The sequence below is a fragment of the Equus quagga genome, chromosome 7 (assembly GCF_021613505.1).
Source record: "Equus quagga isolate Etosha38 chromosome 7, UCLA_HA_Equagga_1.0, whole genome shotgun sequence".
NCBI lineage: Eukaryota > Metazoa > Chordata > Mammalia > Perissodactyla > Equidae > Equus > Equus quagga.
In genome coordinates, this window is record NC_060273.1 from 30452066 (window position 1) to 30478928 (window position 26863).

At 57.9% G+C, this 26863-nt stretch overlaps 1 protein-coding gene across 3 annotated transcripts in view; it reads right to left on the bottom strand.

Moving 5' to 3' along the window:
* Positions 1 to 8755: 8755 nt before the first annotated feature.
* The window catches only part of MAD1L1 (mitotic arrest deficient 1 like 1), a 413365-nt gene continuing 395257 nt past the window's right edge, over positions 8756 to 26863 (bottom strand). For all 3 annotated transcript variants that reach the window (XM_046666480.1, XM_046666481.1, XM_046666478.1), the window contains one exon: positions 8756 to 9447. In XM_046666480.1, the coding sequence (XP_046522436.1) occupies positions 9289 to 9447 (159 nt within the window). In that variant the 3' untranslated portion in view covers positions 8756 to 9288. The remainder of the gene's footprint in view (positions 9448 to 26863) is intronic.

Below are 26863 nucleotides of genomic sequence, written 5' to 3' on the forward strand. Positions count from 1 at the left end.
TTTGCGGTGCGTGGGGCCCCTTCTCGACTTGCACAGACAGGCAGCTCACCCCGCTACCGCGGACAGATGCAGCTACAGAGGCGCCAGGGCCCCCGCTGGGTTCGCACGTCACCGAGCCCTGGGATTAATACAGCAATAAACATTGCCCTCTCTATTCCGCCTTCTCTGCACGGCGACTGCGATTAGCTATACGTCCTGCTAACCTCTTCCTCCTCAGCATCCTTGCGGGTCTGCGGCTTTTCCCAGACTGGAGTCGTTCCAAGTCATTTGTCTGTCATCTGTGTGTGCTCGGTGCTAACGTGGTCACCGCCCGGGCCGTGAGCCCCGTGCACTTGGCCCCTCTGTCCCGTTGCCATGTCCCCAACACCCCTGCAAACGTCCCAGCCTCTGCACACGTCAGGATCTGCTTTCCCGGGACGGCAAGGAACCCAGTGTGCTGCTCAGCTCCAGCTCCGGGTGGAGACTCAGGCTGGCGGAGGTGGGAGCGCCTCGCTGCCCCTGGTCCCCTGGAGTGGCACCTGAGACCGCCCCCCCCAGCTTGATTCCCACATGGCCTATCTCCAGGCTTTGCACCAGTATGAAAACCTACAGAACCCCCACTTAACGTCTGTTCTCTAAACTGCAGATCCCGATTTCCTGCCCATAATTCCTATCCACCTCCCTGCCCGCAATCGAGAGGCTGCCATGTTGACGTCTCCGTGCCTCAATTTCTCCTCTGCAACATGGGTCGGTACCTGGGGAGTGTAAGCTGGGGAGAGGTCATTTGGCTGTGTGTGCTGGGGGCCTCAACCATCCCTGCCCTTTGACGCGGATTCCCCAGGAGATGCACGTAAAGGATGCTCGAGGCGGCATTATGCGTGATTGCTAAAGAACCATCGGACGGAGAGGGGAAATTGATTTCCTGACACAAGGGGTCAAATAAGTGGAGCACGCCGAGGGCCCTCTGCCCCCACTGGAGCCGCACAGCTGAAGATGTAATGACACGGAAAAGGGGCCGGATCGGGGTCTTCCGTGGAGCAGAAATGCCACAAACTGGCCCATGCAGATGCTGGAGGAAGATACACGTCAGAGAGCTGAGGGCCGGGGTAAGGGGGCCATTGCACACACACACGCAACATACATGCACATAAGGCAATCCACACGTGTGCACACACGAGGCACACATGTGTGCATGCAGGCATACCACACACACACACATACTTGCACGCACGCAAACACGCACACATGGGGGAAAGTTCAGGAAGACAAGACACTGAAAGTGTACAGTGAACGTCTCTGGGTGACAGAGTAATAAGTAATTTTCATCTTCTTCTTGAGGTTTCCCTACATTTTGCAAATATTTTACGATGACCGAGTATGAGGGCTACAGGAAAAAGAAATCCCCAGATATGTTTGGGTTTTAGGTAGAAGCGACCTCCTGGCAGGGTGGCTGCAGGAGCATGAAGGCCGTGGGCCTGGGGGCCGATCCCTACGCCGGTGTCCTGCTGGGCGCCCCCTCCAGCCCCCGGGGTTCCCAGGGACGCGTGGCCCACTCTGGCTGCCAGGAAGGGGCCAGGAGCTGGGTGGCCTGGCCACCTGCCCTGGGCAGTGTTTAGCCCCACCCCGGCCCTCGGGCTGGCTCCGAAGGGGTTAAGATGTTCCACGGATGCAAATTAGATGTAATTAATCCTTTTCATCAGTTGCCAATATACCTGCTGAACCCTATTAAAAACATGAATATGCAAATACAGACCTTTCTTAATTCTCATTTTCAAGGATGTGGTGTTGGGGTTTATGATTAGTGAATTCCGTTAACAGCCTGTAAACCTGGTGCAAAATTTAATTTCCATTTTAGGTTTAAAAAAACAGAAGGAAAAGGCACGAAGGCTGCGGGTAATTGAGCTAATTATAGTGTGATACTCAAGAGGCCACACAAGGAAGCTGGGCCAGGTGGGGGCGTGGGGACCTGGGCTGCTGGCAGTGCCTGGGGTTGGCTCACACACGCCCTCCTGGCGGGTCCTGCTGTCAGCCCACTTTCTGGATTTGGAGACTGAGGCTTACGTGGGGGGAGACTTGCCCATGAGCATCCCTCACGTGGAGGCAGAGCCAGCATTGAAGCGGCCGCCTGGCGTCCAGGCCGAGGCAGGTGGGTGCCTGGGAGGAGGGAGCAGACGACGGGCCCTGAGCACCGGGCTTGGCTCTCTGGGCCTCCGTCCACGGGGTACGTCGCCGTTAACACTCACAGTGGACTCACCAGCAAAAGCCTGAGCACCCGAGTGAGACGGGCCCCCCATGCTGGGCACCCAGGACCCGGGAGGACAGGACCTCCCTTTGTGGTGCTGATGACCTGGCGCTGGCCTGTCCTGCATGGTGGCCGCCGGCCACATGTGGTTACCGAGCCCTGGACACGTGGCTGGTCCCAACTGAGATGGGCAGTAAGTGCAAAATAAGACACTGGATTTCCAGGACCCAGGGCTGAAAATGATGGTCAAAGGAACGTCTCATTAGTGATTTACATTGATCACACGTCGAAATAAAATTTTGGCTATATTGGGTTAAATAAAATATATTTATTAAAATTACTTTCACCTGTTTCTTGCTTTGTCCACGTGGCTGCTAAAAAGTTTCAAGATAACGTGTGGTTTGCACGTCATTCCTGTAGGACGGCACGGTCCACGGGCCGGAGAAGACGCGAGACTGATGAAAAAATATGCATACGACATGTGCTGTATGTAATATATGGATATTATAAATAAAATATGCATGCAGAAAATGTCAGGTGCGGAGCGCCAGAAGGGAGAATGGCGCAGCCTCAGGAGGTGGGCGCGGGACCCACGTGTGCACAGAGCCGCTGTCTCCCCGGGCGCCGGAAGCGCGGGCCACGCCCGGCGGCTTGGACAGCGGGCATTTTGCTCTCTGTCCTGGAGGCTGGGGTCCAAGATCCAGGTGTCAGCAGGGCTGGCATCTCTGCAGGCCTCTCTCCGTGGCATGTGGATGCCGTCTTCTCCCTGTGTCGTCACCTGTCTCCCCACTGTGTGTCGGGGTCCTCATCTCCTCTTCTTGTAGGACACCAGTCCTGGCGGAGCAGGGCCACCCTAGTGACCTCATTTGACCTTAGTCATCTCTTGGAAGGCCCCATCTCCAAATATGGTCACGTGCTGAGGGTTAGGACTGTGACACATGAATCTGGGGGGGGACACGATTCAGCCGGTAAATGGAGGAGGGGACAGGCGAGATGCGGGGTAAGGACGTTCCCCCTGCGGGACCGCGAGGTGGGACGCGGCTGGCACGTTCAAGGCGCGCGAGCCGGCCAGTTCTCAGAACCATTCACCGTGCAGAAAAACCCGAAAAAACCTCCCGCTCATTCTTGAAAAGGGACAGTTGGAAAACCTGGCACGTGAGTGGGATGGGGACCAGGAACCAGCAGAGAAAGGTATATGAGCGCAACGGACTTGTTCATTTGAATGCGGAACGTGGTTTTTTTTTTGTTGTTTGGGCTTCCGTTTTTTTTTTTTTTGTAACGACCCAAACGGTTGGGGACCGTGGAGGTCCTGGGAGACGCTGCCGATTTCCCTTTAAAATGAGGAGCCGGCATTTCTGCGGGTTATTGTTTTCAATAAAACTTCTTGAGTGTTTTGGAAATAACAAAAACCCAAAGAAATACATCAGATGATGCTCTTGTGGAAAGTTTCCAAGACAATTGTGCAGCGAGACACACAAGCGGCGGAACAAGCCACAGTTATTTTAAAAACCACACACAAACCCGGTGAAACCAGACAATGCCTGTGTGTGCACGCGCGCGTGTGAGGTGTGAGAATCCACCGCAGATGGAAGAGGCTGGGATGGGGGCCAGGGGACCTTTTTCTTTCTACTCTACATTCCTATTGTTGGAGGGTTTTCTTTCCCATTGAAAACGCATTAAAACTGTGCAGTTAAAGAAAAGAATGAAAAGGAACGTGAGCCACAATGAGGCAGGCAGCGGGTCGGGACAGATGACCACTGCACGGGGACCCTGCTCCTATCTTTGGCCCTCTTGCTGTGTGACTTTGGGCAAGGTTCTGCCCCTCTCTGGGCCTGAAGCAGGAATCTAAGCGGTTTGCTGAAGCCGCCTGTCTCCACTGTGCATGCATGCATGTACACACACGTGACACAGGCATGCAAATACACAGCACATGTGATACATGTGCACATGTGCACACAGCCATGTATGTGCCAGTGCATACATGCACGCCCACACCTATATGCACAGTCCTACATTTACACGCCAGCAGAGTCCCCTATGCACACACGTGCACACAGGCATACGTGTACACACATGCACACAAGTCACACATGCGTACACATGCACAGCCCTCTGTGCGCACAAGTGCAGTCATGCATGCACACACATGCACAGTCCCCCATATACACATGTGCACACAGCCATGCATGCACACGCATGCACAATCCCGCATGTACACAGGTGAACACTCTCCTGCCTGCACGGCCCTGGAGTCCACACCCCTGAACCCGCGTCACCCCCAAGGCAGCGCCGGGACAGAGGCCCAGCACCTCGCTCGGCTCTGGTGTGCTGGTGACCTTGAACCGTGAGGGAAGTGGGCATCGCTGCTCCAGAGCTGGGGTGGCGAGGGCCGCTGAGTCTGCTCAGGGGCCTTGGGTCCGGGCCTGTCAAACCTGCATGGGGCCTGAGCAAGGTCCCTGCCCCTCCTGGACCTTGGCCTCCGCCCCTGACAAGACCCGATATGCAGGGTCACTACGGGCTGCGGATGAGCTCACGGGTGGAAAGGAGCTTCGTAAGCGGGGAGCTTCGATCAGGGGGGGAGCTTTGCAACCTGGGACGGGCCGTGCAGACCCCTGAGGGCGCTGCAAGTGCAGGTCTGGGCTCAGTCGTTGGGGTGGGACCTGAGAAGCTGCATTCCTAACAGCCTGGGGTGAGGCAGCCACCCCTGTCCGCGGTCCCCGCGCTGAGCTGTGAGGAGCCGGGGCAAACCCATCCGGCTGTTCATTTCCAGAGCACGAGGTGGGCAGACGCAGACGGGGAAGAAACACGAGTAAACACTGCGAACCCTTGCATAGGCAGCCTGGTGCTGGCCACAGAGGGAGGTGGGAGGGCTCCAGCGGGGGCTGGGGGTCTGCAGACGCCCTGGCCTGCACGCCCTCCTCCCCCGGCGCCTCGGGGAAGCTGCAAGGAGCCCTGTCACGCACCCGATCCTGTACATCCCGGCAATTACAGTTCATCTCGGCGGCACTAATCCCTTAAAATTAGTCATTAGTGGCTTAAGAGCCATTTAGCATCGGGGCCCACTAATGAGCTGGCAGAAGTGGGGATCTGTCAGAACCAGAACTTTCCGAGGCCCGGGCGCCGGGAGCCGGTGGGACCACGGCCCGCGAGTTCGCTCGGTCCGGGCAGGCGGCGGGAAGAGGAGCGGACGCATCCAGGATGGAATCAGCCCCGAGGACGTTCTCTGTGCCCCGGTCGCGGTCAGGCGCCTCTGTCCGGAGGGTGGGCTGGCCTCTGCCCCTGCCCGGCTCTCTTTAGGAAAGAAAATCCTGGAATCAGAGTGCAACCACCGTCAAGCTCAGGTGGACCTGTGGTCGGCGCAGGGTGGGTGGTCGGGGCCCGGGGCGGCCTTCCCAGCCAGAGGGAGGACAGTGGGGAGACTGAGGCCCAGAGGAGACCCCAGGCCTGGCGCTCACGTGGGTCCCTGCTGGGGGAGGGGCTCCCATCCTCCTACAGTGGCGGGGTGAGGGCAGGGCAGGCAGGTGGCCCAGGCTCAGCCAACCCAAGACCTAGGAGGGACTCGAACCGTTGGGAAGGTAACACAAAGGTTTGGGGACACTTTAGGAGTCATTTTGGAGGGTGGTGTTGGAGTCCTACGGCCGTGGGACGCCCTGGCATGTGTCGGGGGGTGGGGTAGGTGGCTACGTGCCCACCAGTGGGAGTCAGGGTCGTGGCAGGATGGAGTGTGGCACCCCAGCTCTCTGAGCCCGATTCCCTACCCCAAACCTTCCAGAACATTCCTTCACTGCCTAGGTTGGCCAGCACTTAGTTCTGACCTTGCAACCGAGAACGTCGCTTTTGGGAGCGTCCTGCTTGGTCCCTGTACCCCCTTGGAGGCCCAGCAGTGACCATTCCCTCTGCTGCCCACAGGGCAGAGGTCAAGAGCTCCTGTCCTGGCCACGTTCTAGGACACCCCTGGCCTACCGGCCTGCATGGCCCTCTCCCTGCCTCTTGGGGTCTCTCTGCTGCTGAGGCCCAGCTGGACCCCACTGCCTCAGCCATCTCAGTGAGGACCGGCCTGCTCCCCCCTGTCCCGAGGGGTGGCTGTCCACACACGCTTGGCCCGGGAGCCGCCATCTAGTAAGCGCTACCCGCATGCATGGACGGTGCCAGTGCACACACGCAGACATACGCACACACCCACACATTCACACACGCGGGGGGCCTGGCGGTGCATCTTCACGGGCTAATGACTCTGTGCCAAGTTCCGACCTGAGGGTTCCATTGCTGCTGGCAGCATCGGTCTCAGCCTATGTCACACACGGGAGGAAGGCCGGGCCCAGGCCTGGGGCCACAGGGCCGCACCCTCACCCCACCCGGGCCTGCTGCTGGCCCGGCCTCCAAGGAGCACGGGAAGAGGGCAGAGCAGGAGAGGAAGGCCTCCCACGCTCCCGGCCCGGGGCCAGAGACCGTCGGTGGGCCTTTCCTCCCACGAAGGTGGCGGACAACTGTCGTTGCAGGTTTGGGGCTCACGAGGGGAGGGAGAGCAGGACCCGGCACAGAGACGAGGTATACGGGCCTCAAGACCCCGAAGCCCCACCCACCCTACCGAGATGGTTGCAGATGGCACAGAATGCGGGAACGGGGACTCTGTGCGTGATGGTGGCTCAACCGCGGTCTGAACGGTGGTTGAAGGAGTGAGTCCTCTTTGACGTCTGCCTGGAATCCTCCAGCTGGCGGGTCTCTGTTGTAAATGCCGGGACCCCCGGAGGAGCTGCCCCGTGGCTCTGGCGGCCTCCGACGTGGCAGCAGACTCCCGGGAGGGGTGTTGATGTGACCCATCGGTGCCTACGCCGAGACGGGAAGCAGGGGCCGTGGCCTCGATCCTCAGCGAGTGTTGTTGGGGCCCGAGCCCGGGGCGTGAGGAGCCTGGAGCTCAGGGCGGGCTGTGGAGTGTGGAGAGACCCAGGCTGGACCAGAGCCGCAGGCTGGACCAGAGTCCCAGGCTGAGCAGATTGTGGCCCTGGGAAGCCACTCCGTCACTCCAGCTTCAGCTTTCTCATCTGTCACGTGGGAAGGGCAAAGCCCCACCCAGGGCCGTGCTGGGGATCAAACGAGCTGGGGGCTCCGGGGTTCTGGCAGGATGGCCTTGTGGACAGTGGCTGACCTTGCTGGTGACCCCCAGGCCTGGCAGGGCTGTGTCTGTCTGAGGCATGCCTTCATGGTCTGAGCTCCAGAGCTGAGTGGCCCTGATTGGAATGCACAGGCGAGTCTCCTCCAGCTTTGCTGGGGTGGGGGGTGGGGGCTGGGCAGTGGGGGGCACAGCCCCCGCCCCCCAGGATCAGAGCCTGGGGGTGACACATGGCACATTCTGGCCACCCTCTCCCAGGACTCTGGGCTCTTGGGAGAAGGTGGGAGGCAGGAGGACCCAGTGCTGGTACACCCCCCACCCCTACCCCCCAGCGACGGCCTCGGGACCTGCTGCACGGCCGAGCTGGCTCACTGAGGCAGGGCCCTGACCTGGCTCCCGCCCCTCTGCTGGGCTCAGATAGCAGCTCACTGTGCACGTAGAGATCACAGCGCCTGCGGTGAGGCTGCCGGCCACGGGCCAGCACTGGCGATGGAGGCACACGGCGCGGCTGACGTCAGGACTCATTTTCCCCATGACTGATGACAGGCCTGGAGTGCTGAGCCGTGCATGCAAATGAGGCAACACCCCAGCCTCCATCGCCAGGCCATCCGTCTCTGTCCCCCCTGTGCAAGGGGCAGGATCACCAGCCTGGGCCCCCTTGAGTCCCTAAGCCCGTCGGCTGGTCCCTCCCTCAGGCCTGGAGCTATGAGCACAGAAGCAGAAGTCCCTCAGGGCTTGCAGGCTGCACTCTTGGTGTGGGCCCCTTCTCATGAAGGCAGCCCCCATCCCTGTGCCCCCCAAACCCTGGCCTGCAGGAACCTTGACCGGGGAGTCCAGGAGAGGGCTCTCCTGAGACGTGGCTGTCAAGCCTGGTTCAGCCCTGGGCGCCTTGGTGGGAGGTGTGAGCTCCCGGGACCCCGAGGCCCAACCCTGCATCACAGTTGGGAGGTCAGTGGTCCTGAGGTCACCGAATGAAGGAGAGGATGTGACTATGGAACCAGCAGCCTCTCCTGCGGGTGCTCGGGATTTAGGGAGACCCCTCCCCACACAGGGCCCACGAGGGGCTGAAAGCCGCCTCTGGGCCAGCGCCCGAGGCCACAGAGTAGGAGGGTCAGTGGTCCATTTGGCGGGTGGGGAACCTGAGGCCGGGGCCTCGGTGCCTGTGTCCCATCTGAGAGCCAGCTGTGTGCGGGCTCTGTGTGCAGACGCCAGGGACGCCCTAACCCTCCGATGGGTGGGCTGCTCCCTTCCGCTGTCGGGGGCAGGTGCTCCTGGGCTGCCCACCCACTGTCCCCCGAGCTCTCCCGGGCTTGGACGGTATGGGGCCGCCCCCTGGTGTCCAGGGGCTGCCCTGGGGCCTGACTGAGCGTCAGCACAGGGAGCCTGTCAGCTTGGGGCTCAGAGACACACACACGAGCCACACAGGGTGGCCAAGGAGGAAACTTTATTTCATAAGGTCCACTGGCCAGGCTCCGGGCACGGCCGGGTTTCAGCAGCGTGGGGGGTGGGACACCATGGGGAGGGGACAGGAAGTGGGGCCACAGAGCACTGCCCCCTAGGCCACCCCCAAAAGCAGCCTCACACCACTTTTCCAGGACGGAGGGTGGGGAGGAGGGAGGGGGGGACGGTGCAGGCCCTTGACTGCAGAGTGGGCCCTGAGCTCAGGGATCCAGGGGGACGGGGTGGGGCATCCCTGAGCAGCTTAACCCCTGCTGGCCAGTGGTGTGCCCACAGGGGTCCTGCACGCGGAGTGCTGGCTGCTGAGGGGGTGACCGGGTCGGGGTTCAGGGGGCCCCATCATGTCATGACGCTGCCCTGTCTGGGCAGAGGTGGGACGTGGGCCGAGGAAGCTGGGCTGGGTGAGGGGTGGGCAGGGGTGGGATGGCACAGCTGCCTGGGTGGGGCGGGGACCTGCTGGAGGCCAAGGGCATGGCCACGGTGGGCCCGTGGCTGCAGGCTAGGCCACGGTCTGGCGGCTGAAGAGGTCGAGGGTGAGGGCGCTGAGGAAGGCCGGGATGCTGTCCTGGCGCAGCAGGTGCAGCTCGATGAGCTCCTGCACCGTGCGCGAGAACTCCGTCTCCAGCAGCTGCATCTTGGAGCCCGAGGGTCCTGTGGCCTGCAGGGTGGGCAGGAGACAGGGAGGACGCGGTTAGTGTGGTGGCGGGTCTCTGGGAGGGTCTCCACTCCCTCCCCACCCCTCGATCAACAGGACGGGGAGAAGCCGGGAGGCCCAGGCGACCAGGAGGGCTGGCTGTGGATGTTCTGGTGCAGCCCGGCTCAGGATGGGCCCTGGCGTCCCAGGCTTCCCTTAGCCTGTCAGAGCTGGGGCCAGACGGGCACGGGCCCGTCCCCGACCCCCACCCCAGAGATGTTGGCCCGTCTGCCCAAGTCCAGGCATTGCCCAGCAGGTGATGCCATCTCCGGGGCCTCCTGGGTATGGCCAGTCAGGGTCAGCAGGTGGGCGTCTCACCCACATTTCTGGAGTCCAGGAGCCAGGATGCGGGGTGTGGACTCCAGCCCCACCGCCCTCAGACCCAGCTGTCAGGAGGAAGATGGACTGAGGAAGCTTGCCCCACGCCATCCTGGGCATCACAGCACTCACACGTGCTCCCCAACAGCACGGGGCTCCAGGGCCGCCGCCCCATCCTAGGGCAGAACGGCCCGGGGCGGTGACACGCGGCAGAGGGCTGCTCCGTGCCGGGGCCCCGCCCAGCAGCCCTCTGCACCCGCTGCCCCAGTCCGTGCAGACACTGCGAGGGCAGGGCTGTCACCGGGGCGGTGCAGGGCGGTCCAGGTACAAAGCCTGTCTCTCCCCGGCCACCGGCCTTGGCACAGAATGCGGGGGCTCCCAGGCGGCGGCACTGCTGGGAAGCTAACTGCACTCGGCGGGCCTCACTGAAAACGCCCCTCTGGGCCTCAGTTTCCCCCTCTGTGCAGTGAGGGAGCTGCAGTCTGAAGCCCTGCCAGCCCGCAGGCACTGGGACCCTGTGAGGGGCCGAGGGCAGGAAGGGCAGCGGGAAGTGACTGGGCCGCCCCCGAATGGACATTTCTCCAGAGAAGATACACGAATGGCCAATAAGCACAGGAAGCGATGCTCAGCACCACGAGTCTTCAGGAAAACGCAAGTCAGACCCCCGGGAGACACGGCCTCACACCCCGAGGCCGGCCACCGTCAAGGACAGAGGAGGAGTGGGGGCGAGGGTGTGGGGACTGTGGGTGGGAGGGAAAATGGTGTAGCCACTTGGAAAACAGCCTGGCAGTCGCTCGGAAAGCCACACATGCGCCCCAGCAATTCCACCCCCAGGTGGAGGCCCTTTGTCCCCACAAAGACTTGGATGTTCATAGCAACAGCATTCACGACAGCCAACAAGTGGGAGCAATCACCGACGGATGAATGGATAAGCAATATGCGTGCAGACACCGGTGGAATATTGCCCAGCCCTGAAAAGGAGTCAAGTTCTGCTACGTGCTACCCCATGGATGAACCTTGAAAACACGCTAAGCCAGGCACAGAAGACCACGTTTGTAGGAATCCACCTGTGTGAAGTGTCCAGACAGGCAACTCCACGGAGACAGAGAGTAGATGAGTGGCTGCCAGGCCTGGGGGCTGGCGGGGCTGAGGGAGGGAGAGAGAGGGAGTGACTGCCTGGGGTACGGGCTTTCTTTGTGGGGTGAGGGAAATGTTTAAACGTTAGACTGTGGTGATGGCTGCAGGACTCTGAATATACCAAAAGCACTGAATGGTACACGTTAATGTGTGAATCGTGCGATGTGTGGATTTCATCTCAACTGAGCTGTTTATTAAAAAAAGCTCCCTTCTGCCCCACAGCCGGACGGGTGCTCCCCCTCCCCCAGGAGCCATGAGGCTGTCCCCAGGTCTGGGTGCCGGCAGTTTGCTCTGCCGGTGTGCATGGCTCATTCTGCACCTGGGTGGGCCTCGTGCCTGGCCCTGCCTGAGGGGGAGAGGCCACACCTGCCGGAGGCATCAGCTCCACCTGACGGCCGAGGGAACGCAGAGCCCCTCGGGTCCAGGCCGGACGTGCTCAATGGACTCCAGGGAATAAGATGGTGCATCTCAGCAGGAGCCTGTTCCAGCTTTGCATCGGCTGCTCTCTGCCCTCTGCCCCACGACCCTGAGCGGCCTTCAGACTCACACTCACCCCACGGGCTGCCGCCTGTGTCATTTGCTGTGTGTCACTGCCTCTGCTGTCTCGCTGGCCCCAGCCCTCTGGGGGCAGCGGCCATGTTCCCTGCCTGTTAATACACTCAGCCTTGTCATGGTTCAACACAGACCGTTGCTGAACAAAAGAAAGAGAAACCACTCTGACCTTTTACCAAGGAAATCCTTTCACTCTGCCTTCAGCTCTTGATTCGGAATTTTTTCTGCTAAATGTCAGAGGAGCTGATTCTCCTGCAGCTGTCAGGGGAGGTGGGGACGGCAGGGCCCAGCCCAGGCTGGGGGGCTTTCCTGGCTCAGCAGATGGGGCCTCCCCACCCTTGTCCTCCTACCTCCCAGCCCATGCCCTTCAAACTGCACTGCTCTAGCCGGGCCTCCCCGCCCCCAGAGGTGCTCGGCCGGCTCTGACTCAGGGCAGCCCTTCTCTGGGCGCCTCCCCGACCCGTCTTGATCCTCCTGCCCGTGAATCTGTGAATCTGTCGGCTCCACAGCCGCTGCTCTCGATGAAGAGGCACAACTAACCCAACCAACACGAGCCCGGTGTGGATCCCCCTGCTCCGCCCACCCAGTATTCATAAGGCGCCTACTATGCACCCGGCCCTGGGCAGTGGTGGCAGAATGAGGCCACAGGACGCCGCCATGCCCTCCAAGTCTGGGGGCTGGGCAGGGGCGGGACCAGAGGGGCGTGTGGGAAGGCAGCGTGACCAGTGCCACTTTCTCATCTCAACCCAAATCAAGGCGAACCCAGTGTGTGCACCCCTGCAGGCCCCAGCCCCTCCCCCGACTTGGTGCCATGGGCCCAGGAGCCTCCTGGTGGCCGCGCTGTCCCACTCCCCTTGAAGGGGCCGTGTCCCCCTCAGACGTGGCCACAGCGGTGGGGTTACAGGACGGTGGCACTGAATGACGCCAGCTGATCGATCTCTGCCCCGCGCTCTCACGCTCAAATACCACCCAGTCCCCAGGTACCTTGTAAATCACTCTAATTGGGGGCTGTTCACTTAAAATTAGTTGCAATTTTTTAAAAAGCAAATTGCCCAGTAAGACACGTGGGCTGTGGCTAGAAATATTTATGGGCAGCTGTGCTGTCTGTCTGCTTCCTCTGCCCCCGGCGCTGGGCAGTGACAGGCGGCGGTGGGGCTGCGGACGCTGGCGGGGACGGAGATGCTCGGCCGTAATGAAGACCTCCGCTGCCTGGTGGCCGCCTGCCTGGCCTGGCCTGGCCTCGGGGCCACCTCCTCCGCCTGACAGCAGAGCCTGCCTGCCTGGAAGGCTTCCCGCCCGGAGCTAGGAGGCTGGCCCCGCTGCCACGGTGTGTGTCCGCGGATGGCAGGGGTGCCCAGGCGTGGCGGGCGGGGCAAAGCTCTGCTCTCAGGCTCAGCTGGCCATGGGTCCCTGTCCCAGCTCTGCGGCTGTGGGTCACTCCACAATGACACGCAATGGGGGACAGCCCCTCTGTGGTGCCTGCCTGCTGCCCGGCTCGACAGGGGTTTGTTCAGTGCGGTCTCGCCCGCCACCTCTCAGTGTCCCCACCGGCAGGACGGTGCCCGCAGGCGCTTGGTGATGCTCCAGAGTGAGAGCCCTGAGGAGGGAAGTGCTCGGGGCCAAGGAAGGTCGCACAGAGTGGAGACAGGCCAGTTCTCTCCCTCGGGGCTCCCCACCCCGTGTCCCCAGCTGCAGGGTGGTGAGGCTCGAGGGCAAGGGGCAGAGCGTGAGTGGACTCCTGTCCAGTCAGGAGCTCCTGTGGCTGAGGGCACTGAAGACTCCAGAAATGAGGGACACACGGAGGAAGGACCGGAGACTAACCCACTGCGCGGCACAGAGCCTGAATCCTGGTCCAAACGCGGTTCAGGGGACACACAGATCATCCCACAGTTGGGGGGGGGGGTCAGTGCTGCTCCCAGACACTGGAGCCCTGAATGCCGCTCGTCTGTGACGGGGCCTGTGGTGCATGAATTAAATGTCCCCACTGCTCCTGAGGAAGCGGCCACGCCAGGGCTGGAGAGAGAAGACAAGGAGAGCCTGGAGCGTCCTGGGTGCCTGGGGGGACAGAAGGTGGGCACGTCAGAAGGACACGGGAGCCAGAACTCGGTGAGAGCGACAGCCGGGAAATCGTGAAACGCGGAAATCGAACAGCACTCTTCTCAACAACCCGGGGGCCGAAGAGGACGGCCCGGAGGACGGAGAACGCACAGAGCTGGACGAGGACGGAGAACGCACAGAGCTGGACGAGGACGGAGAACACACAGAGCTGAACAAGGACGGAACTCGCCGGGGCGGGGGCACCGGGCAGAGCAAGAGGGACGCTGCAGGGCCGGAAGCCCACGTCAGAAGGCAGGGGAGACCCCTCCACAGCTGTGCAAGCTCCACCTCAAGAAACGAGGGAAGGAAGAGCAAACGAACGCAGAGCACGCAGAAGGAAGGAGCAACGGGAGCAGGGCAGGAGCGAACAAACCCGAACACAGGACACAGGAGGGAGTCACGGAAGACCAGCAACGGCACCGCCAACCTCTAGCAAAGCTGACAGAGGAAAGAGGAGTTACCAACATTGGAACGCACCAGAGTCTGAAGCTGTTAGAAAGGTAAGAAGAAAACACTACAGAAAACCCTGTGTGCTCATAAACTCGACGGCTTGGGACAACTGGGCAATCCTTAAAAAGCTTCATGCACCAAAACTTAGCCAAGACGAAACAGAAAACCTGAACAGTCCTACAGCCATAAATACATCGAACCTGGAACGAAAAAGCTTCTCAGAGAGAAATCTTCAGTCCACGATGGTTTCGCTGGAGAATTTTACCCAACGTTTAAGCAAGAATTAACACTGATTTTACACAGAAAACCAAAGAGGGAACTCTTGCAGCCCAGTATTGACCTGATTCCAAAATCGATGAAGACGGTAAACACACACACAGAGAAAAAGAAAAATCTAGACCAACACCTCTCGTGAACTTAGATGCAAAAATTCCTCAACAAATACTAACAAAGGCAACATGTAAAAAAGACGATCACACTGTGACCACGGGGAACCTGTTCTTATGTATGGCTGGTTCGATATTTGAGGACCAATCAACGTCCCCACCACATCAACAGGGTAAAGAAGGAAAGTCACACGACCCCGTCAATTGAGAGAAAAAGCAGCAGACAAAGCCCGACATCCATTCAGGACGAGAACCCCCGGCTGACCAGGAACAGACACGCGGCCGCTGCGTCGAGACAGCGTGGTCCCAATGCTGGGGCCCGACACACGGACCAACGGCAGAACAGAGAACCTCGAGCGAGAAACACCAAAGCATGAAACCCATTCAGTGGAGGAGGGGGAGCCTCTTCCAGAGATGGCGCTGGAGCAGCTGGACGTCCCTAGTTAGAAAAAAAAAATGATTTTGACTTAAACCTCACACTTTATACAACATTTAACTCAAAATGTACCATGGGCTTAAATATAAAACATCAAACTTAAACACACGGAAGAAGCATTTCAAGATCGAGGACTAGGCAAAGAATTCTTAGACTTGACACCAAAAGCACAAGCGAAAAGTAAGATAAACGGACGCACGGAGCCTCATCATCGAAGTTAACAGCGTCTGCGCTGAGAAAGAGCCCGTGCAGCGGATGGAGGACCAGCCCCAGCCCCGAGACGCCTGCAAGTCAGTGTCTGGGAGGCTGGCCCCGCGCCTGCTCTCCCTTCCAGAACGTCGGCCCACAGGAGGCGCAGCGAGCTCTGGCCACATCGATGGCGCTGTGCGGCCACCTCCCCTCCCAGCCCTGGCCCCCGCTGCCACTTCCCATTCGCGCCTGGGCTTCAGTGACCACCATCGGGCTGCCCTGGTCTGTCTTGTCTTTGCTCCGCTCCCAGGACAGACCCGACCTGGGGACTTGGGGACGGGAGGCTGCAGTCAGGAGGCAGCTGGTCTCCTCGCCCACGCACCCCAGGCGCCCCGAGGCTGGCTCTCTGCTCCTGCTCAGCTGGCTTTCCTGAGGGAAGCTCGCCCGCCGTCCAGACGGGGAGCTGGCAGCTGCAAGGCCTGGGGTGGCAGGCTGAGTGGTGGCTGTTTTCACAGCGGCATCAAAGTGTCATGTTCAGATCTGTGGGCGACACGTACCTAATTGCACACAGCTCCCGGCGGCCCTGCTTTCCGCACAGCCAGCCACTCCTGCCTCAGCCTCTCCAAGGCCTGCTCCCCAGCCTCGGGCTGCGGCAGGAGGGGGCCTGGAGCCCTGGGGAAGGTCCTGCTGTGACCGCCTCAGGGTGGGACGGGAGACGGGGCTGGTCGAGGCACAGTCACAGCCTGCAGCTGCAACTCAGCCCGGCCTGCCCAGTCACCTAGTCCGAGACACTGGGGCTGGGGTGGCTCTGGGGTGCGGGCTGTCACCCTGGTGAGCACGCAGAGGGCTGCTGATGTGCCAGGCCCCCAAGAGTGCTCAGTGCCCCTGCCTGCAGGGGCACCACTCAGCCTGCCACAGGCCTTTGGGGGGAAAAGTGGCCGTCTTCACACTCAAAGGCTACCTGCCTGACTGCTCTCTGACCCCTCCACCTGGGCAGCCCCAGCCCCAGTGACCAGGCCCTGAGGATGGTCAGAGCTAGCTTAGAAGCTGTGTGTTCCTGGGCACACTGACAAACCTCTCTGGTCTTGCCTGTAAACCGGCATGGCTGAGATTAATGAGGTCAGGTGCATAAAAGCACCTGGCTCGAGGGCAATGCACACAGTGGTGACCAGCCTCCGCTCAGTCTAAAGGGGACGGGGGCTGTCCCTTGGCCCTGGCCCCATCAGACAGCCTCCATTAGGAAGGGAGCAGCCCAGCCTTAGGCCCATCCCGTTGCATGGGGGATGGGTCTTCTAGCAAAGCCGGGCCCCCGCCCGGCCATGGACACGGGTCTCTCCTCCCGAGGGCAGCCTTGGGCGTGCGGTCCGGGTTGTAGGCAGACGCCTGCTCGTGGAGCCGCGTGAGGAGCTCCTGTCTCGATGAGGCCGAGAGAATCAAAGCACTCCCAGCTTCAAAGGGGAATCTGGGCTTCTCAGCCAAGAGCGCGACCCATTCCACCCGCTTCCGTGGCTCACAGGCTATCGGGGGGAGCGGCTCAGCGTCAGTGAGGACCTCGCCTTCGAGTCTGCACCGTGGACGGACACACTCACTCACACTCACGTACAACACGTCCCCGCGCACAGAGACAAGAAAAAAGGCCGCTAAAAACACATCGAAATGCTAACAGTGGTTTTCTCAGAGAGCTAAGATTAAAGAGGGTTCATTACAGTTTTCTGCATTTTCCAGAGTTTTTACTATGCTGGCACATTATATTCGCAATCAGAAAACACTCCATCTAGACTATATCTACAAGAGCTGAACAGCTCTGAGGACAGGCGGATAAGCACACACCGTCCCTGCTAGACACGTGCACACGTCCGGGCCTCACCGCTGGACGGGGCCCGGGGCTGGTGCAAGGCCTGGCTGTGGTGGGGAGGTCCTGCACCTGGCACTGGCACTCATGGGACACCCTGCCACGGCGCCCTGCTGCCAGCCGTCAGCCTCCAGGGCTGGCATGAGGTCGGCCCAGCAGGGCACCTGGCTGGCTTCCTCCCTGGCCCCCAGGGGTCCTGGGCTGCAGGGGACACACCCAGCGTGGCAGTGGGTGGTGCAGCACACGCTGGTGTAAGTCACAGAGCTGCGTGGGCCACTGCGCTCTGCAGGGAGAGGGTGCGCAAACCGCCCGTCTGCTCGTCAAGAACGTCGGCCTGTGGGTCCTCCTTCAGGCCGGCCACTAGGATGTGCCTTCACATCCCACACGTGCCGCGTCTCTCCTCACCTCAGCTCCAGGGGCTCCTACCGCCTTGAAGACCCTGTCCCAGGCCCACGGGGCCATCCTTGCCCTTTGCTGAGCCTGCCAGATCAACCCAGCCACGTCACAGCTTGGTCTCCCTCCTTCTCCATGGGCAAACGCCGCCTCATCCTGCGAGGCCCTCCCTGACGCCACCCCCAGCTCTGATGCATGGCTCCGTCCAGGACCACCGGCGTCCCTTGGGGTGAGTGGGTGACCCAGGGAAAGGCCATTCTTCTCCGGGTCCAGGGTGCTTGGCGCAGGTGGACGTGAAGGAGGCCCAGGCAGACACTGCTGTGTGAGCGAACGAGCAGAGGGACGCGGTGGCAAGTGGGTCAGGACAACTCGGATGGAATGCTGAGAGCGCTGTCCTGGCGTGAAGTTCTGAAGAACAGAAGCATGTCCAGCGTGGGGAAAATAGCTCACCCAATTATGCCTACTCAATTGTACCGAGAAAAACGCCTAAATACTGCACGTTCTAATTATACCAGCGCGTTTGGAATTTACCGTCCCCGGCTAGGGGTGACCTTTCCAAGACTGATTTGTGGGGAGGGCAAGGCCAGGCACCCCAACAGTTGCAGCTCAATCTCAAACCCACAATTATTATTATTATTCTATTTATACAGCTCTCCATCTTTCCTACGGGTGCTCCATTTTAGATCCACACGCAGCTGTGCCCGCAGCCTCACGAGGGAGGGGGGAGGGACCACGTGGGGCGCGAGGACCCGAGCGGTCATTTCCAGCAAGCCTCGCCCATCAGGTGGACACCCTAGGCCAGCAGCTCAGGGGCACAGGCCACGCCTAGTCCGCTTTCTCCATTCCTGGCCAGGCCTCCTTCCAGGTTCCCTGCAGGCAGAGAGGGCCCGTGGGAGGGAGCACAGCCCCCTGGGAGACCCGGGGCAGACAGAGGAGGCAGGCGGGGAGAAACGCAAGTGGGGCGGGCACCGAGAGCCGGGCTGGGGCTGCCACAGAGCAGGCCCCTCGTCCCCACTTTCTCCAAGGGGCCAAGAGCCAAGAGCAAAGAGCCCCAGAAAGGGCTCTGGAGGCCCGGCCCGTCCCTCGACCTGGCACCAGTGTTCTGGGAGAGCCTGGGCCAGCCCGCCTCTGGGCCTCAGCTGTCCCACCTGCCAAATGGGTTGCAGCCCGTTTGCCCCGCAGCCCTCGAGGGCAGCGACGACGGGAGTAAGAGGAACCCTAGAGGCCTCCTCCTCATCTCCCCACCCAGGCACCTCGCACCGCCTTCCAGTGGCTTTCCGAGGAGCTCACAGGGAACAGAACTGTCTGAAGAGCGATGGAGCTGGGGGAATGGCAGCAGCTGAGAGCCAGAAGTCCTGCGCTCCACCCCTGGCTGCCCTCCTATTTGCTGTGTGACCGTGGGCACATTGCTTCACCTCTCTGAGCTGGTGTTTCCTCAATGTAAATGGGACATGGTGTCTGTGCTCCCACCTCAGACAACAGACGTCGAAATGCTCGGTGGGCTTCTGGCCAAGATGGAGGAACAACCACAGGCTTACCCACCCGTCCAAAACAACCAGAAAAATGAGATGCGAAAACATGAAGCAGTGGTTTCCAGTCCCTGGACAGGAGGAGCAAAGGGCAGTGGTCCCTGAGAAATGGGAACCCAGCCCTGCGATGGCCCTGCTGCCCCCTTGAGAGACTTTCTGGGAGCAGTGAGGACAGCACACGAGTGTAAGAAACCATGTGAGACCAGGAAAATGCCCGCCAGGATTAGAGCAACACCACCAAGGGCATGATGCCAGAGCTGGAGACAGTGCTGCCCCCAGCCGACCAGGAAACCGCCTCGTCACGGGCACGGGCACAAGGTGAGAGGGGCTCCCTCAGCAACTGCAAAACTGGCCCCCGGCTGCATGCTGCCCTTGTCCCGCTCACACGTCTTCCAGCAGACCTGAACGATCACACTGCTCCCGAGCGATGCACGGCACCCTGAACCGCGCGAGAGAACAGGCACCTGGCCCCCAACCCGGACAAATCACGGGGTCTGGCACCCACTGAAGATGAGAGGCATGTGAAACCCAGGAACGTACGATTCACAGCAAAGACGAAACGGAGCAACCGAGACCGATGCTGAACTGACACCGACGTCAGAATCGGCAGACGCCAGGACGTCAGTTATTAGGGTTTCACTGCACATGTTCAGAGTTGGAGACATAAAGGCGTAAGAGAGAGCCAACTGAACTTCTACAGACGAAAACTGCAACACGAGAAGAAAAGTGTCCTGGATGGAATTAACGGCAGATTAGACGTCGTGGGAAAAACACTAGGGAACTTGAAAACACAGCAACAGAAACCATCCACAATGAAAAGGAGAAAAGAATAAAACAAGACAAGACAAGTGCTGTGGGACACTTCAAAGGACACCTCTGCATGCCTTTGGGGCCCTGGAGGGCAGGCCCGACACGGCAAGGCAGGAGCTTCTGAAGCAGCTCCAAGGAGCCTGCACCTGCTACTCGCACCGGGTAATCCCCACAGCGCAGGGCTTATTCTAAAAAAAGGCAAAAGCAATGGTGTGTCACTCCTCAGGTCACGTCACAACAGACTGACTTCCGTCCTGCTCGCTCTCTCTGGTCCCCAGAGCTCTGTCCATGTGACAAGGAAGGGGAGGTGGCCTCCGGCCAACAGCCCACGAGGCACTGGGTGCCACCCACAACCACGCAAGTGAGTCTGGGGCCGGTCTTTCCCCAGTTCAGACCTGGGGCGACGGAGCCCAAGAGCCACTGAGAGGAGAGGAGCCAGCTGAGTGCACTCAGGCTCCTGACCTTCAGAAACCGTGAGGAACCACGTTTGGGGGTGATTTGGTATTCAGTGATAGATGACAATACCGGAGGACAGGAAAAAAAGTATTTGAAAAAATAACGGCCCCAAACGTTCAAAACAGGATGAAAATGAACCCGGCAGATCCAAGAAGTTCAATGGACCCCACACACACACACAAAATGAAAAAAAACAACACTAAGGTATGTCATAATCAAACTGCTCCAAACCAATGATAGAAAAATCTTAAAAACGGAGAAAAACAGACACACGACCACAGAGATGAGGAGGACAGCAGATTCTCACTGGAAACAATGGAAGCCAGGGGACAGTGCAACGGCATCTACAAAATACTGAAAACAACAGAAAACCAAAACCAGTCAACTGAGAATTCTATATCCAGTGAAGACATCTTCAAAAAATGAAGACTTCTTCAGACACGCAAGAGCTGAAAGAATTCATTGCCAGCTGACTGGTACTACAAGAAGAGTTGAAGGAAGCCCTTCAGACAGAAGGAAAATGAAGATGGAAACGCGAGCCTCCGCGAAAAGGATGAACAGCTCACTCCTTCAGTGAACGAGGACGCGGTGGCTGCACCTATAGACACAGGAGAAGTTTAACTATTACTTAATGTCTTGGAAAGATAACTGAGTGAACAAAAATAACAACGCATTGTGGGGTTGGTAATATGGACACACATAAAACGTATGTGAAGCCGAGGCCTGAGGCAGGAAGGAGGGAGCTGGGAGGAGCGTAAGGGGTCTGCACAGAGCATCACGCTGTACGTGAGGTGCGTTATATTGCTGGAAGTTGACCGCGATATGATGTACACTGTGAGTCCTAAAGCAACCTGTAAAATAACAAGAAAGAGCGACAGTCAATAAGTCAAAAAAGGAGATGTATGAACCTGTACAATATGTTCAATTGACCCAAAAGACGGCAGAAAGAGGAACAAAGGACAGGACAAAGAGAAAACAAATAATGAGACGATAGGCTCAAACCTAATCACAGCAGTAATGAACCTAAATGTAAACGGTCCAAAGACCCTAAGAAAAAGGCCGAGATGGTCAGACTGGATACAAATGTGAGGCCCAATTACGTACTGCTGGTCAGAAACACGTTTAAAATCTGAAGACACAAGCAGCTTACGTCACAAGATGAAAAAGATATATCGCACTAACAGAAGCCAAAAGCTGGGGTGGCTACATCAATATCAGACGATGTGGGCTTCAGAGCAAAGACTGTTACCAGGAATAAAGGTCATTTCAAAACGATAAAGAAATTAATTTATAAATGAAATAAAAGCCGATAGAAATGCAAGAAGGAATAGACAAATCCATAATTATAGTCAGAGATTTCAATACCCTTCTCTCTATAATTGACAGAAAAGGAAGACAAAAAATCAGCAACGATACAGAACATTTGATAATACTGTCCAAAAAACTTCACCTAATTGACATTTACGGCACACTCTAGCAGAATACACATTATTTTAAAGTACATCTACCTAGACAGACAGCGTTCAGGACCTTAAAATAAATTTAAAAGGATTCACGTCATACAAAGCATGTTCTCTGACCACAATGAAATTAACTCAGAAACTAATAACAGAAAGATATCTGGAAAACTTCAAAATATTTGGAAACCAAATAACATATTTATAAATAACAGATGGGTCAAAGAAGAAATAAAAAGGGAAATTAGTAATTTTAGTTGAATAAAGATAAAAACAAAGTATCTGAATTTGTGGAATGCCACTAAAGAAGAAGTTATTGGAAAATTTTTAGCACTAAATGCCTGTGTTAGAATAAAAGAAAGGTCTCAAATCAATGACTTCAGCTTCCACCTTAAGAAACTAAAATAAAAAGGGAAAATTAGACCCAAAGCAAGCAGAAGAAAGAAAACAAAGATCAAAGCAGAAATAGGAAACAGAAAAGCAATAGGAAAAATAAATAAAGCCAAGAGCAGTTTCTTTTAGAAGATTAATAAAACTCATAAACCTCTGGCCAGACTGATCACAAATAAAAGAGAGAAGATACAAATTACTAGTATTAGGAATGAGGGAGGTAACACAGCGTTACAAATTCTACAGACGTTAAAAGAACAAGGAGGGAACATTATAAACAAATTTATGCAATAAATCTGACAACTCAGACAAAAGGGACAAATTCTTTCAAAGACACAAACTACCAAAGCTCATCACAAAAGAAAGAGAACCTGAATAGCGCTGAATCTATTAAAGAAATTGAATTTGTAGTGAAAACCTTCTCACAAGGACATCTCCAAGGCTAGAAGGCTTTCCTGGTGAATTCTATCAAACATTTCAGGAAGAAATAATATCAACTCAAACTCTTCAAGAAAAAGGAAGAGCAGGAACACTTCCCAACTCATCCTATGAGACCAGCAATACTCTGGCACCCAAACCAAACAATAACATCACTAGGAAAAAAATCAAAAACAAAAACTACAGACCTAAAAGCTTCAGGAACATAGAAGTAAAAAATTCTAAACAAAATGGTAAGCAATGTACGTTCAATAACACATAAAAAGGCTAATACATGATGACCAAATGGGGTCTGGCCCAGGAATGCAAGGCTGGTTCAACGCTAGGACATCAATCAAAGTAATTCAACATGTTAACCAAGAGGAGAAACCATATGATCATCTCAATAGATACAGAAAGAGCATCTGACCAAACCCAATATGCATTCCACAAAAACATCCTCAGCAAACCAGCACTGGCAGAGTATTTCCTCAGCCCGATAAAGCGAATCTATAAACAGCTCACAGCTCACAACACACTCCATGGGTCAAGACTGATGCTCCCCCTCAGATCAGAAACAGGACAAGGATGTCCACTGGCACTCCTTTCAGTCAACGTCGTTCTGAGGTCCTAGCGAGGGAAATAAGGCAAGAAGAAGAAAGAAAGGCCTCCTGTTTGGATAGGTAGAAGTACGTGGTCTTTCCTCACAGACACCACTGTCCATGCAGAAAATCCAATAGGATATATTAAAGAGCGACTGGAATTAATACATGAGGTGAGCAAGACTGAACAGTAAGAGATCAACACACAAAACCAACTGTTCTTACATACTAGCAACAAAGAGAAATTAAAATAAAAAAATGTCTTTTATAATAGCATCAAAATATGAAATATGGATAAACCTGACAAAAGATGCGAGACACCTGCGCACCAGAAACGAGAAGATGCTGCCAAGAGAAATTGCTCACAGGTTGGAGGACTCAGCACTGTTAAGATGGCAATTCTCCCCTAAATGATCCATGGGTTCAATGTAATCCTGACTGATCCTAGCAGGCTTCTAACATAGAAGTCGACAAGCTGAGTCTAAAATTAATATGGAAATGCGAAGAACCCAGAATACCCCCAGACAACTTCGAGGAACAGCGAAACTGGCGGCTAACGCTATCTGATCTGAAGACCGAGGTAGAGAGTGCGGTCCTGGCGTACAGATGGACCGGTCCGCCCTCCCGCCCCAGCTTCTCCGCCAGGGTCTTGCTCTCCTGGCTCGGCTGCTCACCCTCCCAGCCGGCCGGGCACACTCATGCCCTGAATGTCTGCACACGGGGTCCTGCTGCTGGAGATGCCCCCCCGCCTCCCAGCCTGAGAGACTCATGCTCGCCCTGTGAGCCCAGCCCATGCCACCTCCATGGAGCTGCCCCGCTCCTCTGCGCTCGGGTGACATGTGGGAGACGCTCCGACAGTTTCACATCGGGTTGTGCACGTGTCTGCTTCTGTCGGCAGCAGCATCGTAAATCTACGCTGCAAGAGCCGCAGCTGAGCATCTTCTTCCACCGACCGAGCAAGCTGAGCGGGAGAGGGAGCAAGTCTCTCCCTGCTTGGCCCCCAGTGCCTCCCTTGCCACTGCCACCGGAGGCCGACTCCAGGTCCTGCACCAGACCCGTGGTCCAGACGGCTGAGACCTGGGCCCTACTATAAGGGGCGGGCAGTCTGCAGGGTGTGGGGGCCAGACAGGGTGGGCTAGCGGGCCGGGCAGTCCTGGCGTGTTTGCAGAATGGCCCGTACTGTCCACATTCACATCTCTGGCCTGGGCTGCAGCCTCCCCCAGCCAGTGGCCAGGCCAGGCAGCTCTGACGGGTGGGGGTGGACGCTACAGGGCCATTCCTGCAGGGGCTGCACCTCACAGGTGGTAGGTGGGATGTGACCAGTGGTCTGGGTGCCCACCTGCTGCAGAAGCTGCTGGAGTGCTGCTGCCGGCCAGGCACATTTGCTGGCTCTGAGTTAAAAACACCCATGGGACTGACTTAGACTTCCAGAAAGTTCCAGCCCCACAGTCACTATGCTGTGAAGAGCAGCCAGACATGCTCTGCTCTGGGCCTTGCCGCTCTCAGCTGAGTCTGCTGCTGCTTTTGACCAAGGTGGACGGGGGTGGTGGGCAGAGGACCGGCACATCCAGGAGATGCCTGCTTGTGCACGTGGTGACTGGCGCGGCCCCCACTGTCCTGGTTGGAAGACGAACGCTGTCTCCCTCTTGGGGGTGAGTCCATTCCTCTCCCAAGTTTCCAGGCCAGCGGCTCCAGCGGTGGCTTGATTCCGTCTAGTTCTCAGTCCGTCTAACAGGCCGGGGTCAAAAGACGCAAATAAGCTGGCTCAGCCTTGTGCTGGCCTCATGGCCCCCGGGCACCCGTGAGGGGCTCTTCCGAGGAGGCAGTCCAGACCAGGGAGCGTGTCAGGAGCCCAGGTTCACAGGGACTCGAGTGCCCGCTGCCGGGGTCCAGCAGTCAGTGTAGCTCAGAGGCCTCGGGCCAGGAAGAGGGAACACTGCTTCGTGCAGGGCTCCGGGGTACCACCCCCTCCTGTGGGGAGACGCCCCCTTTGTCTGGCCTGTGACAGCCCCTGTGGAGTTCACCCCACCTGACTTGGGGTTCTCCGTCCCAGCTGCGACCCACAGGTGTGCCTGGCTGAGGTCACAGGGTGCCAGGCCCGATGGCGTCCCCATGGCGCCCAGCCCTTGCGTCTCTGCCACCATCTTTGCGCCGACCACCCGACTCATCACCTTGGCGTTGGTATCATCTGCAAATTGCCTTGTTTTTCATCTTTGGCAGGGCTGAAAATCTGATCATGAAAGGGAATTTTCTTTTTTCTTTTTTAATTAGTACTTGGTAATATCACCAAGCTGTGAGTTTATGGCTTTGTAGATCTTGTGTTTTTGACACTAATTACTCACAAAGGCTTTTTAAACTGCATTCCAACTCTGCAACTGCCATGCCGGTAATTAAGCAAGAGAGGAAGCGGCAACAGGTCTCACATTCGCACACGGCCCTTCCCACCAGGGCTCCTGGTGGCCCCTCCGGAGACCCAGCCGTTCCCAGGGTTCCATCCGGCCGGGGAGGCCTGAGGTGGATTCGGGCAGGATTTCAGCCCTCGGCCATCCTGGCTCAGGGCGTGGGCTCTGCTCTCCACCCAGGAGCCAAATTGTAGGGCCCTGACGGTGGGAGAAGAACAGAACTTGGACGTTCCACCCAAGACTCCTGAGTCTCCGTGTTCGGGGGCCTGTTCCACAGCCAACCATCTCCTGGAGCCCCAGGAGGGCTGGGCTCCCGCCCGGGACACACCCGCCCCCTCTGAGGGTCTCCCTCTCCCATGGGTCCCTGAGGCCAGCTGCTCATGCAGACTTTCCCTGAGCATCTCCTGCTCGCAGCTGTGAGCTCTGCTCTGTCCCTCCCCGCCCTCCTCCTCTTTCTCCCCCCCCCGCTCCCTGCAAAGAGGGGCTGGAGTCGGGCCGCTGCAGGGCCGAGCAGGGTGTCTGAGTGTTGCAGGCCTGTGTACCTTCACTCTCCCTGTGGCTGAGCGTGAAAGCCGACTCAGGGAGAACGAGTGTGTCTGAGGCCTAAGCCGGAGGCTGGGCTCCAGCACAGCTCACTGGCAGGTCTGCAAGATGACACGGTACCTGGGCTTCCCCGTCACTGTGCTCCTGGAGTGAACGCAGAGGCCCCGGGGAACCTCCTAGAAGGGAGAGTGGCTGGCAGAGCAGGATCTGGTCATTTTCCACCAGCGCCGGACAGAATAACACCCTTCAGGACCCTTTGCAGCCAGGGACCAGCCACCAGCCAGCTCCCCTCTGGGCTGCTGGCTTCACTCTGAAGCCCGCAGGATGGTGCCTCATGGTCTCTTTGCCCTCCTGGTAGAATCCAGAGGCTCTTCAATGGCTGATAAACCAACCGGACAGAGTCGCACCTCCCCTCGTTTCCAGACCCAGGCCAAGCCCGCCCTGCACAGCGGGCCGAACCCGGAATGGCCTGGCCTTAAGCGTCACCTGGGGCCCTGGCTCGATGAGTGGGCGCCATCAGCCCGCCCGCCCCCGACTGTGCTGGGGCCTCCTTAAACACGACTGGTTAGGCAAGGTTTAATGCTCCTCATTGCAATTCTATTTTAAGATGCAATTACAACATCTCATTGCCAAAGTGCACGGTTCCTCCTGGGTTTTTTCCTAACACGAGGGAGTCAGAAACAAAGATGGAGGCGGGACCTGGGCTCCAGACTCGTTTCTGAAGCGGCAGGTTTTGTCAGACTGGTCTGCCGGGACAGAAGGCCGGGGAGACCCTGTTTCAGGAAGTGCCGCCCCGCAGGGGAACCATGAGGGTTGCTGAGCCGTCTCCCACGGGGAGTAGGCCAGGCCTACGAAGCCGACTTCAGGACATGAAAACCCACTCCAGCCTCCGCGTTTCTGCCCATTTCAGGCACCCCATGCTGCTGCCACAGCGAGAAGGACACTTGGGAAGTTTGGTTTCTGC